Source organism: Nycticebus coucang, chromosome 2 (assembly GCF_027406575.1).
Source record: "Nycticebus coucang isolate mNycCou1 chromosome 2, mNycCou1.pri, whole genome shotgun sequence".
NCBI classification, from domain to species: domain Eukaryota; kingdom Metazoa; phylum Chordata; class Mammalia; order Primates; family Lorisidae; genus Nycticebus; species Nycticebus coucang.
In genome coordinates, this window is record NC_069781.1 from 45,541,929 (window position 1) to 45,556,207 (window position 14,279).

Consider the following 14,279-nt stretch of genomic DNA (forward strand, 5'->3'; position numbering starts at 1 on the left):
TTATCCCTCCAGTTGTCTGCCCACTCTGGACAACTAATCCTTCTTCAAATCCACCACAAACCAAACCCTCAGCCTTTCCTCCTGCAAATAGCAGTCTGCTACCCCAAGCCGCAGTCTGAACTCTCCCCAACCAGGAGGGCTACCCCATTCCTACAACTTCACAATATACTCCCCTAAGGGTTCTTCAGCTCTTAATAACAGATTAGCAACCTATTTGTGCCAGACCAACCAATTCTATTAAAAACTTGTATTCAGGTATGTGTCCTCATTGGATTACTATCAGTAAATGTAGGAAAACAGGCCACATATGCTTCCCAGAGCCCTAGCACAAGGCTGGCACAGGGTAGGCAGGCAAACGTTCACCAGAAGAGGCATGTTGAGCATTCCATATTTTTTACTTGGCTAGTATTATGGATAAAGATGTTTACATATTTTCTAGATACCAAGTATCATTTTTATGAACTCTGAGCACTTATCTCTATATATGTCATTCCTGTAATCCCCACAACACCGGTGAAGCTGGTGAAACTTTCACTCCATCAAATGACAAGCTGTTATGTGGCAGAGCTAGAATCTGAAATCAGGGCACCTGCCTCCTCCTGACTGAGATGCTCTCACAAGTACAGTTTACCACTGAATCTACTGCTTGAAAGATGAGGACCAAAGGGCAGCCCTGATCTTCCCACAAAAATTAAGTGCCTTGCTTCGTGACTCCATTTTTCTAATCTCCTGCTGCTGCTCTGGGGCTTGTGGCCTGTGCTGGAGCAGAAGGAAATTGCTGGAAGTCTGCCCTTTATGCTGGAGAAGTGCCAATATAGAAGGTGAAACTAATCTATCAACACACCTAAAAGCCTGAAGAATGCCTCCAATGGATGCTGGACATAAGCCCTGGACTGTCCACATACTTCTTTGAATATTCAAACAGAAGTGCAGAGCTCAGAGACAGGGAGAGCCAATATGGTTGTTGAAGGCCTAGGAAAAAGCTACACAGTTGTCCATGTGGAGACTCTTTCTAACATAGGAGTTTGGGCTACACTGGTCAATTAAGAGGCCACAGTGTGAACTTGGCAGAAGAAACAGTTTGCTCTATGTACTCCCATGGTGGATGGCTAAACTGACTGTCACTGAATAGGCTCAATGATGTGGTTTGAGAAGTGCCAGGGACCTAAGGAATTGGAATTCTGTAAAGCAACCCGATCCTTCTCCCTAGGTTCAGAACTAACAGCACTGAGAACCATTAAAAGAAGTTCAGCTAGATAGATCAATGAGAGCTTTTGGCAAAAGACTTAGGTAAGAAAGTTGGGTTGAAGACAAAATGTGTGATTCCAGATATGGTATACCAGTTCAATGTTTGATTATTTTAGAGTACAAAATGCGCTTGTGTCTTTCCAAAGATTTCAATCAGTTTGGATAAAGGGAGGTTTGTTGACATTTCAGATAGTTTGAGGAGAATGAAAAACTGGGACAACTGAGGCTATGAATAAGTGCCCTAAAGCCGGTTTTGGGCTAAAATTCTGGTTTGTCCAAATAAAGCATAATAGTCAACCCTCAGAGCAAGCACAGCGATGGCATGAGAAGCCTCTTCAAATATATAACTGAATTCCTTGGACTCATCCAGTCAGAGATCTGGCCACACTGAAATGTTTTATGCAGACAGGAATAGACAAAGGGATTTCTGATACACTCATGCTTTGGATGTATCAGCATAAGACAGTATATGACGCTGATTCTGTCAGGCAGTAGGGAACAAGCATGATTTATCTGCTGGCAGATTAGTCTCCACTACACCTAATCATTCTTTTATCTAAGTGCATCTTGATCTTCTCAGTCCTGGACATCAAAGTAGTCAATTATTGGCTCCTTGGCTATTTTCTGTAAATTACAGCTCCCAGAATTCCTGAAAAGCAAACAAAGAATGTTCAATCTTTTCATCTTTGGAGGAAACAAATACAGGTCTTCAGAAAGTTAAGGATTAGCTGATTTACCATTTGTGAGCTTTGATAAGACAGGGGCAAACATGAGCTGGTAATTGTTAAAATTTGGTGATGGCCACACAGATATTTATTATATTAGTACTATTCTTTCTAAACATAAAGCAAGCAAAGGGGCAAAAAAAGACATCATGGCATAAATAGGCCAATGATTCCATATGATTATGCCTATGGGGCACAGCTGGGGCAAGGTCTTGGAATATCCCTCACATTTTGAAAACCTCTGTCCATGAGGGACCTCTGTCCTTTTGATCAGACCTGGGACCCCTGGTTTTTAAGGGGAAGAGGAACTGGTCCTGGGGAGCTGCATGGCTCCAGATGCTCTTGGCTGAGGCTGTACCCAACAGGCAACACTTAGCTATCTTGTTTTTTCTTCCTTTTTTGAGGCTATTTTTTGTTGCAGTTGTCATTGTTGGTTAGCTGGCCCTGGCTGGGTTTGAACCTGCCACCTTCGGTGTATGTGGCTGACGCTGCAAACACTGTGCTATGGGCACCGAGCCAATACTTAGCTATCTTATCCAGTCCCATGCAACACTAATTTGCTACGGCCTTAATGGCGACCTAGTAAACTGTCCTAACCATCCATCTAGAGGTTTTTTTTTTGGCCGGGGCTGGGTTTGAACCCGCCACCTCCGGTATATGGGGCCAGCACCCTACTCCTTTGAGCCTTAGGCGCTGCCCCCATACAGAGGTTTTATTCTGGAAGCGTAGTAGAGGTACTGCTAGAATTTGTGTGAAGGCCCGAACAGGAGTAGGAATCTCTTTTGGCCCACTGTCTTGGTCAGAGTATGGCATCTGGGGTCCCTTTCTGACAAGGAAGAAAGAGATTGCAGGACGGTGCCCCCCTCTGCTCCTGTCTGAGAAAATATCACACAGACTTGCTCCTTGCTGGTTTGGTTTTCTTTTCTCTTTAAATCATGAATATGTTGTAAAAATTGTTCAAACCATATAGAAATAAAACTTTCAAGTTCCCCCACCCCCTTCACTTAGCTAGCTTTCACCTCTAAACCCATTTCCATCTACAGAGTAACAACTTTTTTTTTTTTTTTTTTTGAGACAGAGCCTCGAGCTGTCACCCTGGGAAGTGCCATGGCATCACAGCTCATGGCAGCCTCCAACTCTTGGGGTCAAATGATCCTCTTGGCTCAGTTTTTTTTTTTTTTTCTATTTTTAGTAGAGATAGGGTCTCGCCTTTACTCAAGCTGGTCTTCAACTTGTGAGCTCAAGCTATCCACCCACCTTGGCCTCCCAAAATGCTAGGATTACAGGCATGAGTCACTAGCACCCAGCCCAGAGTAACTATTGTTAAACCAGGGGTGTTCTAGTCCTAAACCATCTGGTGTGACAGACAGAATCTACTTCCCAGTATCACCACATTCTATACTGTGGAAACTATGTTCAGCAACTGCTCTCCCTGGAGTGGAATCTAGTATTACAAACATCAAACTTGGATTCCTCTGGCACAAACATATTTGACATGCCAATCAAATCTTACATATTTGAACATGGCACCCCAAGGCCAGGCCTGAGAAAGCCACCAATGGCTGGTGCAGCCCAAGACAGTTCAGCCCCGGCTGGCTTCTCTCAACAGACAGGTCCCTTTGGAGAGTGGCTGGAGAATTCTTTTTTTTTTTTTTTTTAATTGTTGGGGATTCACTGAGGGTACAATAAACCAAGTTATTACTGATTGCATTTGTTAGGTAAAGTCCCTCTGCTGGAGAATTCTTACTTGTCTGTTGGATGTCTGTGATGAGGAATTGGTGGTGGAGGCCGTGTCTGCATTTCCCTTTCAAGCACAACTGTCAGTGTGGTAGGAGGACAGATGGATTTCCCTCTGATAAAAGTCAAAACACCAAGTATTAAAAAATAAGAATTGTTTGGGAGAGACAGGCAGTTAGAAACTCAGTCTGTGACACTGCTAAGCACTCTCTGGTATATCTGTCTCCTCTCAGGTGTGGTCACCTGCATTTAACCCTTGGCATTTCCACCCTCCTCTGCTAGGCCTAACGCTGCTTCCTCTCATGTCACACTTGAGTTTTTTCCACTGCTAAGTGCTTCCTATTCTTTTTTTTTTTGTGATTTTTGGCCGGGGCTGGGTTTGAACCCACCACCTCCGGCACATGGGACCGGCGCCCTACTCCTTGAGCCACAGGCGCCGCCCAGTGCTTCCTATTCTTTCAGGTTCTGACAGTGACTCTAGGTTATGCCTGTCCCCTCCTGGCTCCTGTTACTGCCTCAGTTTCCTCTGATGGCAAAACACTGCTCATAGGGGATGCCTTGACTTAGCATTCTTTCCATTTCCCTCATACCAGCAGGATAGAGCCTGGGAGAGGTTAGAGGGAGGATAAGAGAACAGAAGGGGAAGGGACTGATGTGATGGGCAGGCACTCTGCCCAGGCCCGCAGGGTCTGTTCCTTCTGCCTGAAAAAATGCTGCTCCCCGTGTGTGCTGTGGATTTGGCAGATGCGAGGCTTGGATACATTCAGTATTTTTGCCCTGTGGACTGAGGAATGGGTTCTTCTCTCTGGCTCAGGCCTATAGATCATCTTAGAAATCCCAGGGAAGGGCAGCTCCTGTGGCTCAACAGAGTAGGGCGCTGGCCCCATATGCCGGAGGTGGCGGGTTCAAACCCAGCCCTGGCCAAAAACTGCAAAAAAAAAAGAAAAACAGAAATCCCAGGGAAGCAGATTTTCCTTCTAGGCTTCCAAGTGGGAGAGTGGACCTAAGTGGGTCCAGTCTGCTCTCTTGAGGAGTTCCTCCCATAATAGCAAGATCAACCTACCTGATGGCAGTGACCACAACATTGCGCTTTGGTTCACTGTCATAGCTCACGCTCTCCAGGCCGTAAGCCTGGGCCAGGTCATGGATAATCCGGCGGTGGTCTCTGTTCATGGGAGGGAAGCAGTGGCTTTTCTTAGTATTCTTTCCCTGTATTGAGAGAAAAGATGACTGACTGACATCATTCTGAAAACAGAAAATACTTAAAACTAACCTTACTACAAGAGTAGTGTGGGTCAGTAAGAGCAGACTAAATTTTAGAGGTCTATAGTACATACTGCTTTATTAACTACCAAGCAAACCCAGAGAGGTTTGAGAAGATGAACGCTATTGCTCTGTAAGTGACAACAGTAGCAGCTGGACAGGGTGAGGGACAAAGAGACTAAGACAGACACTAACTGCTCCTGCTTCTGACAGGTCCCACAGCTAGAGAATGAGTGATATTCCTAAGAAATGACCAAATACACTGAAGACTTATGAAACAAGAAAATCTCATTTCCTATAAAAGCATGTTCTATTCTAAAAACCATGAGTATGCATATAAGGACACAGAAGCAGAGGAATACATTTGCTCAGGTTTCTAAATTAGGATAGAAACAATGTATTCCATATTTTCTTTCATGTAGGTATTCCATAGGGAAGTGTTAACAGAAGGGAGAAAAGGAAGGGAATGGGAAGAGGGGGAAGGAAAACCCTCAATCTTAGATATGCAGCTCAATCAGTCATCTTGACCCCATTCCCAGTCCCCACTGACTGAAGAGGGAGGTGCTGTCACACTGGCAGCTTCTGACTAAGTCAGACTTTTTTCACTTAAAGCTACCTTCTTGACATCCCTGGCCAGTCTAGGACAGGGGGGTCTTAGCCTTTTGAAGGAGTCTATCCACTCTCTTCAGTTCCAGGCATACTTTTATCCTTCCCCTAGGATTTCTTTCCAGCCTTTGGGTTAATAAAGACCCAGTGTGCTCTCCTACCGTATCACAGCCCTTCAAAGATCTGAGGACTTCTTGTGACTGCCAAAGTGTTCCACGCAGTCTTTCAATTATTACCAGTGAGTTTTTCTTAGCTTACATGGATGGGATTTGGGGAAAAATAAGGACTCTCAAGGAAGTTATGACTTCTTCCTACAACTACTCTAGGCTGACAGTGTTCTGCAACTTGATTTCTTTTTTTTATCAAGTTAGCCTTAGAGAAATGTTCAGTGGGATGTTTTGACTTCAACCTTATTCACAGCCTCCACAAGGGTTTCCATTTCCTTCTCGATGTCACTGACAAACCTTAAGTCCTTCCTGAAATGAAAAATCACCACAGTTAATTTCATCTGTCCTTATGGGAGCCTCTTCCTTCCACCCTTTGCCTGCACAGTGCAAACAATAGACAGTGTTGGCAGAAAAACTGCAAAGGTCAGGAATTGTCACACAACAGAAGGTCAACTGTGACAGAATGAAGGAAGAACGAGAGAAAAAAAATATGAGAAAAGAAGATGGAGAAATAGCCATCAAAGGGCCAAGAGACAGGAGCTGTTACTGCTCCAGGTGAGAACCCATGTGAATGTCAGATGCAGGTAGACCAGATGGAATGAAGCCCAGAGATCTTTCACTTTCATCTAGTTGAGTCTGAAAACTTACAAAACAAGAAGGCTCAAACTCTTACCAGAGTCCCACCCCCACCTCAACTTCAGCTCTTCAAAGGGACAGTTTTGAGAAACTAAGAGAAGGATATCTTATAACAGATTTAATTGGCTTAACTGCAGAAGAAATGTGTATTAGTTACTACATCTTAAAGGACTAAGCACTCTTATTAAGAGTGTTACTCTCACAGGTAAAAAGGTGTAATAAGTTACATACCTGCCATCTTCTTTCAAACTATCACTGAATTTTGACCCTGAAGAACGTACATTGAAAGGATCAGAATCCTCAGTGATATGAAATGCCTCTGCTAACCTCCTGGAAGTGGGAGAGAAGTATGTAAATAAAAGGAAAGGAGTGGGAGAGAAACTATCATAGAGTACCTACCACATCCTAAATTCCTTATGCATTACTTATCTCAAGTCAGTAAACCAAATTTTTGTTGTTGTTGTAGTTGTGATTGTTGTTTGGCAGGACCAGGCTGGGTTCGAACCTGCCAGCCCTGGCGTATGTGGCTGGCACCTTAGCCGCTAAGCTACAGGCGTCAAACCCCAGATTTTTTATGTTTTTTTTTTTTTTAGACAGAATCTCACTCTATTGCCCTTGGTAGAATGCCATCACGTCATAGTTCACAGCAACCTCAAACTCTTGGGCTCCAGACTCAGCCTCTTGAGTAGCTGGGACTATAGGCGCCTGCCACAACACCTGGCTAGTTTTCTGTTTTTAGTAGAAATGGGACTCAAGTCCTCTCTTCTAGCTATTTTGAAATATCAAATACATTGTTGTTACTATGTAGTGTCCCGAAAGTCACCCCTAAAGTCGATGTATATAGGGAAAATGGGAAATTGTAGCTAAATGTACCTTTATATACAAAATATTCATTATAAAATTTTACAAGGAGGTGGCTAACACATAGAAAATACTTTGTAAAATTTTGTAATGAATATTTTATAAGTAGGGCTCAGCGTGGTGGCTCATGCCTGTAATCCTAGTACTCTGGGAGGCTGTTGCAGGCAGATCGCTCAAGCTCATGAAATCGAGACCAGCCTGAGCTAGAGCGAGACCCTGTTTCTAAGAAACATAGCTGAGCATTCGTGGCGGGTGCCTATAATCCCAGCTCCTAGGGATGCTGAGGCAAAAGAATTGCTTGAGCCCAAGAGTTTGAGGTTGTTTTGAGTTACGATACCACAGCACTCTACCGAGGGTGACAAAGAAAGACTCTTGTCTCAAAAAAAAAAAAAAAAAAAAAAAAATTTTTTTTTTCTTGGTAAATGAAGGCACCTTTAGCTCCGATTTCCCATTTTCCCTATATATGGCGACTTCAGGGACACCCCTGTATAGTCACTCTAGTCTGCTGTTGAATAGAAATTACGCCTTTTATACTCATTAACCTACCTCCCTTCAACCCTTCTCCCACTGACCCTCCCCAGACTCTAGTTATCTATCATTCTACTCTCTACCTGTATGAGATTAACTTTTTTCCCTTTCGCATAGGAGCCAAAACATGTATTTTCTTTCTGTCCTGGGTTCTTTCACTTAACATAATGGCCTACAGTTCTGCTCATGTTGCTGCAAATGATTTCGTTCTTTTTATAAGGCCAAATAACATTCCACTATATACCCAATTCCTTGAATTATTACTCTGTATTGGACACTTGAGTTGATTCTGTATCTTGGCTATAGTAAATTAGTGCTGCAATAAACATGGGCGTGTGGATATCTTTTTGACATTCTGCTTTCATTTCCTTATGTATCCAGTAGTGGCATGCTAGATCATATGATATTGCTACTTTAAAACTTTTAAAGAAACTTCCATATATATTTTTTTTTTTTTTGTAGAGACAGAGTTTCACTTTATGGCCCTCGGTAGAGTGCCGTGGCCTCACACAGCTCACAGCAACCTCCAACTCCTGGGCTTAAGTGATTCTCCTGCCTCAGCCTCCCGAGCAGCTGGGACTACAGGCGCCCGCCACAACACCCGGCTATTTTTTGGTTGCAGTTTGGCCGGGGCTGGGTTTGAACCTGTCACCCTCGGTATATGGGGCCGGCGCCTTACCGACTGAGCCACAGGCGCCGCCCCCATATTGTTTTCTATAGTGGCTATACTAATTTAAAATACCCTGAACAGGTTCCCTATAATTTCTAAAATTCATTTAGGATCTTGCTATGTTGCTTAGGCTGGACTTAAACTCCTAGGCACAAGGGATTCTCCTTTCTTATCCTCCTGAGTAGCTGGGACGATAGTCATGCGCTACCCGACCTGGCTTGCCTATCATTTTAAGCATCTGCAATTAGTTTATATGAAACTCTGTTTCACCACATGAAAATAAGAATGTAAGGCAATGCATATTCATTAGCTTAATTTAGCCATTGTACACATATTTTAAAATACTATTCTGTATACCATAAATATCAATATATATAACTTTTATTTTTCAATAAAAATAAATTTAAAATTTAAATTAAATTAAGAAAACTTTTGCACCTTCCCCCTCTTCATTTTATTATTAGCATTTTTCATATTACTATTTTGCTTTCTTTTTTTTATATAACACCTTTTTATTAATTAATTTTTCTTTCTTTTTTCTTGCAGTTTTTTTTGGCCAGGGCTGGGTTTGAACCCGCCACCTTCGGCATATGGGGCCGGTGCCCTACTCCTTTGAGCCACAGGTGCCGCCCTTACTATTCTGTTTTCATACTTACTGTTCATTATTTTTTTAAGAGACTGGGTCTGACTCTTTCACCCAGGCTGGAGTGCAGTGGCACGATCATAGTTGCCAACTATAACTTAGAATCCCTGGGCTCACACGTGATCTATCTGACTTAGACTCCAAGTAGCTAGGACTATATGCACATACTGCTAATTTAAAAAACTTTTCTTGTGGAGACAAGACTTCACTATGTTGCCCAGCCTGGGCTTGAACTCCTGATCTCAAGCAGTCCTCCCGCCTCAGCCTCCTTAAGTGTTGGGATTATAGGCATGAGCCATGGCACCCAGTTGGACACTTAACTGTTTTAATAGCTCATACTCTTCTAATTATGTATTTCCCATAATTTATTTAAACATTCCCCATTTAGGCTTTTTCTTTCTAACTTTTTAAAGACAAGAGTCTTACTCTGTTGCCATGGGTAGAGTACAGTGGTGTCATCATAGCTCACTGCAACCTCCGATTCTCAGGCTCAAGTGATCCTTGTGCCTCAGCTTCCCAAGTAGCGCATCCTATAGACCACTGCCACAACACTCAGATAATTTTTCTATTTTTAGTAGAGATGGGGTCACTTTCTTGCTCAGGCTGGTCTCGAACTCCTGAGCTCAAGTGATTCTCCTGCCTCAGCCTCCCAGAGTGCTAAGATAATAGGAATAAGCCACTGTGCACAGCCAAAATACCATTATGACAGCATTAAAAAACATTAAAGAGCAAGGAACAATCTATTGAAAGACATAAAAAAATCTATATACAGAATATTATAAAGTATCAGTAAGAGAAATCGAAGAAGACATGAAATGGCAGGATATGCTCTGCTCATGGATTTAGAAAACTCAGTATTATAAAGATGCTGAATCTCCCCAAGTTAATCTACAAATTAAATACCCATTCAATCAAAATCCCAGCAGATTTCCTGGGTATCTATTAACAAACTAATTCTAAAATTTAAGTGCAGGCTCAGTGCCTGTAGCTCAAGCAGCAAGCCAGCCACATCCACGGGAGCTGGGGGGTTCAAACCCAGCTTGGGCTTGCCAAACAATGACAACTACAACCAAAAAATAGCCGGGCGTTGTGGCAGGCGCCTCTAGTCCCAGCTACTTGGGAGGCTGAGGCAAGAGAATAGCTCAAGCCCAAGAGTTTGAGGTTGCTGTGAGCTGTGATGCCACAGTACTCTACTGAGGGCTGACATAGTGAGACTGTCTCAAAAAAAAAAAAAAAAAAATTAAGTGCAAATGCAAAGGACCAAAAATAGTCAAGACAATCTCTAAGAACCATGTTTGAGGAGGTAGACTACCAGATATTAAGACGCATTATAAAGGTGAAATAATTAAGGCAGTGTGATACTAGTGCAATGGAACAGAATAAGCTCAGAACAGACTCACATATATATGATGTGATTTATGACAAAGGTGGCACTGCAGAGTGCAAGGAAAAGGGCAATATTGGCATTGGTCAAATAAATATTCACATGGAGAAGAAACCTGAATTGTTCACATTTAAAAAATCATTATAGGTGGCTCAGTGCTTTTAGAAGTGGCTAAGGCGCCAGCCACATGCTCCACAGCTGGCGGGTTTGAATCCAGCCTGGGCCCGCCAAACACCGACAGCTACAATCCAAAAAAAAAAAACTGGCTGGGTGTTGTGGCGGGTGCCTGTAGTCCCAGCTACTCGGGAGGTTGAGGCGAGAGAATTACTTGAGCCCAGGAGTTGGAGGCTGCTGTGAGCTGTGATGCCACAGCACTCGCCCAAGGGCGACAGCTTGAGGCTCTGTCTCCAAAAAAATAAAATCATTATAGGGCAGCTCCCATAGCTTAGTGGGTAGGGCGCCAGACACGTACACCCAGGCTGGCCAGACTGAATCCAGCCTGGGCCAGCTAAAACAACAATGACAACTGCAACAACAACAACAACAAATAGCCGGGCACTGTGGTGGGAGCCTGTGGTCCCAGTTACTTGGGAGGCCGAGGCAAGAGAATCGCTTAAGCCCAAGAGTTTGAGGTTGCTGTGAGCTGTGATGTCATAGCACTCTACTGAGGGCAACAGAGACTCTGTCTCCAAAAAATAAAGAAAAAAAAATCATTCTAGAGCCGGGCATGGTGTTTCATGCCTGTAATCCTAACACTCTGGGAGGCTGAGGGGGAGGATTGATTGAGCTCAAGGATTTGAGACCAGCCTGAGCAAGAGCAAGACCTTGTCTCTACTAAAAATAGAAAAACTAGCTGGGTATTGTGGCAGTTGCCTGTAGTCCCAGCTACTTGGGAGGCTGAGGCAAAAGAATTACTTCAGCCTAAGAGTTTGAGGTTACTGTGAGCTATGACTCTGTAGCACTCTACGCAGGGTGACAAAGAAAGACTCTGTCTAAAAAAAAAAGAAAATCATTCCAGGTCAACTGTAGATCTAAATGTGAAAGGTAAAATATTATGACTTCTAAACAGTAATAGCAGGTCATCCTGACCTTAGGACAGACAAATTTTTCTGTCAACTAAGGAAAAGACAGTAAACTTTTACTTGAACATAAGCATTGTGGTAAAAAGAAAAAAAGACAAGCTGGACAAAATTAACATTAGAAACTTCTATTTATCAAAAGACATCATTAAGAGAGTCAAAACGAAGGTACAGAGTGCAATAAAATGCACATGATGTGTAAGACCAACAAAAGACTTTTATCCTGAATATGTAAAGAACTCCTATTAGTCAATAGGCTTGAAAAAAGAGAGGCAACAAAATTAGAAAGTAAGCAAAAGACTTGAACAGGCACTTCACAAAAAGGGATATCCAATGGCCAAAACATGTAAGAAAGGTATTCGACTTCATAAATCATCAGGAAAATAAAAATGAAAAGCTTAATGATATCCTCCTACATATCGACAATGGTGGCTAAACATTTAAAAAGACCGACAATGTCGGGCGGCGCCTGTGGCTCAGTGAGTAGGGTGCCGGCCCCATATGCCGAGGGTGGCGGGTTCAAACCCAGCCCCGGCCAAACTGCAACAAAAAAATAGCCGGGCGTTGTGGCGGGTGCCTGTAGTCCCAGCTGCTCGGGAGGCTGAGGCAAGAGAATCGCGTAAGCCCAAGAGTTAGAGGTTGCTGTGAGCCGTGTGACGCCACGGCACTCTACCCGAGGGCGGTACAGTGAGACTCTGTCTCTACAAAAAAAAAAAGACCGACAATGTCAAGTACTACAAACAATGTGTAGCAATGGGAATGACTACACTGCTGGTGGGAGCATAATCTGGTATGACCACTTTGGATGCTGTTTGGCAAAATCTTCTAAAGCTAAACATATGTAAATCCTATTAACCAGCAACTCTACTCCTGTGTTTAAAACCAACAGAAATTATATGCAAGTATAAGAATATTCTTATCAGCTTTATTTATAACAGCCCAATATTTTTAACAACATACACACACCCATTAATAGTAGAATGTATAAATGAGTATTAATACAATAAAATATCTTGCAGGAATGAAAGTGAACAAAGTTGCTATGTGTAACAACAGGAATGAATGTTACATGTGTAATGAAAAAAACCACGCAAAAATACTACAAACTAGGGCTGGGTGTGTTGGCCAAGGCAGTAGGATTGCTTAAAGCCAGGTGTTTGAGACTAGCCTGAGCAAGAGCAAGACCCCATCTCTATAAAAATAGAATCAAGTTGGGCTCAGTGGCTCACGCCTGTAATCCTAGCACTCTGGGAGGCTGATGAGGTGGGTGGATTGCTTGAGCTCACAAGTTCGAGACCAGCCTGAGCAAAAGCAAGACGCCATCTCTACTAAAAGCAGAAAAAACTAAGGCAAGAGGATCGCTTGAGTCCAAGTTGGAGGATGCTGTGAACTATGATGCCCTCTACCCAGGGCAACAACTTCAGACTCTGTCTCAAAAAAAAAAAAAAAAAAAAAAAAAAAAAAATCAAATCAGAAGTTGGCCAGTAAGTATATGATGTTTACATCATGCTCCAAACCACACGACTTATGCTTCTGAATATGCTGAAATCACTTGAGTGGTTTATCACTTAGACCAGTGGTTCTCAACCTGTGGGTTGCAACCCACAGGAACTGTATTAAAGGGCCATAGCATTAGGAAGGTTGAGAACCACTGACTTAGACAATTCGCTTTTTTTTTTTTTTTGGAGACAGAGCCTCAAGCTGTCACCCTGGGTAGAGTGCTGTGGCATCATAGCTCACAGCAACCTCCAACTCCTGGGCTCAAGCGATTCTCCTGCCTCCGCCTCCCAAGTAGCTGGGACTGCAGGTGCCCGCCACAACGCCTGGGTATTTTTTGGTTGTAGCTGTCATTGTTGTTTGGTAGGCCAGGGCTGCATTTGAACCCACCAGCTCAGGTGTATGTGGCTGGCGCCTTAGCTGCTTGAGCCACAGGTGCGGAGCTGACAATTCGCTTCTTAATGATCGTGTCTCTCTTACTCTTGAACAGCAATAAAAGATTCAGAGCAGTCCTGAATGTCTTTTTTTTTTTTGAGACAGAGCCTGAAGTGATTCTCCTGCCTCTGCCTCCCAGGTAGCTGGGACTACAGGTGCCCGCCACAATGCCCAGCTTTTTGGTTGCAGCCGTCATTGTTGTTTGGCAGGCCCAGGCTGGATTTGAACCGGCCAGCTCAGGTGTATGTGGCCAGCGCCTTAGCCGCTTGAGCCACAGGCGCCAAGTCAGTCCTGAAGGTCTTAAGGGTTGCTCCCTCTCTTTAATTTCACATAGCTCAAGGGCAAGGAGATAAACAGGGGTTGAAACTACTTACTTTTTCCTTTCTAAGGCTGAACACTCCTCATCACACTCCAGCCTTGATAAGCAAATAGAAAAAATAGTTAAGTTATAGTTCTTATCCAGCAAGAAAAGAAGTCTTAGACAGCTGACTTTTGCTAAAGGAAATCTCCCCAGGCCAGGAAGACCCTGTGAGGCCACTTACTCTTCAGGTCCCACAAGCATCCCCTACCTTGGGACTCTCCTTATCTCCCTGGGACCCCAACCCAGGAATGGCTGAATGAGGCCCCCTTTCAAGTACAGGTGAGCAGCCTTCTGGGTTATGGGGATCTAGAAGTCCTCAGGTGGCCCTCAGAGTATTTCTGGCTGCTCAGCTCCCAAAATGCTCCCCAAGTGTCCCTCTAATGGACTCACTTCCCTTTTTAAACACAACCACCACTTTGGTTCTCTATTCTCCTTGGCT

The 14,279-nt window shown here is 43.5% G+C and overlaps 1 protein-coding gene across 3 annotated transcripts in view; it reads right to left on the minus strand.

The window, feature by feature from the left end:
- Positions 1–376: 376 nt before the first annotated feature.
- Positions 377–14,279, minus strand: part of NFX1 (nuclear transcription factor, X-box binding 1) — a 101,373-nt gene continuing 87,470 nt past the window's right edge. For all 3 annotated transcript variants that reach the window (XM_053570701.1, XM_053570704.1, XM_053570707.1), the window contains exons 19-24: positions 13,854–13,895; positions 6,614–6,712; positions 5,989–6,055; positions 4,774–4,919; positions 3,721–3,825; positions 377–1,897 (exon numbers count right to left, since the gene is read on the minus strand). In XM_053570701.1, the coding sequence (XP_053426676.1) occupies positions 1,825–1,897; positions 3,721–3,825; positions 4,774–4,919; positions 5,989–6,055; positions 6,614–6,712; positions 13,854–13,895 (532 nt within the window). In that variant the 3' untranslated portion in view covers positions 377–1,824. The remainder of the gene's footprint in view (positions 1,898–3,720; positions 3,826–4,773; positions 4,920–5,988; positions 6,056–6,613; positions 6,713–13,853; positions 13,896–14,279) is intronic.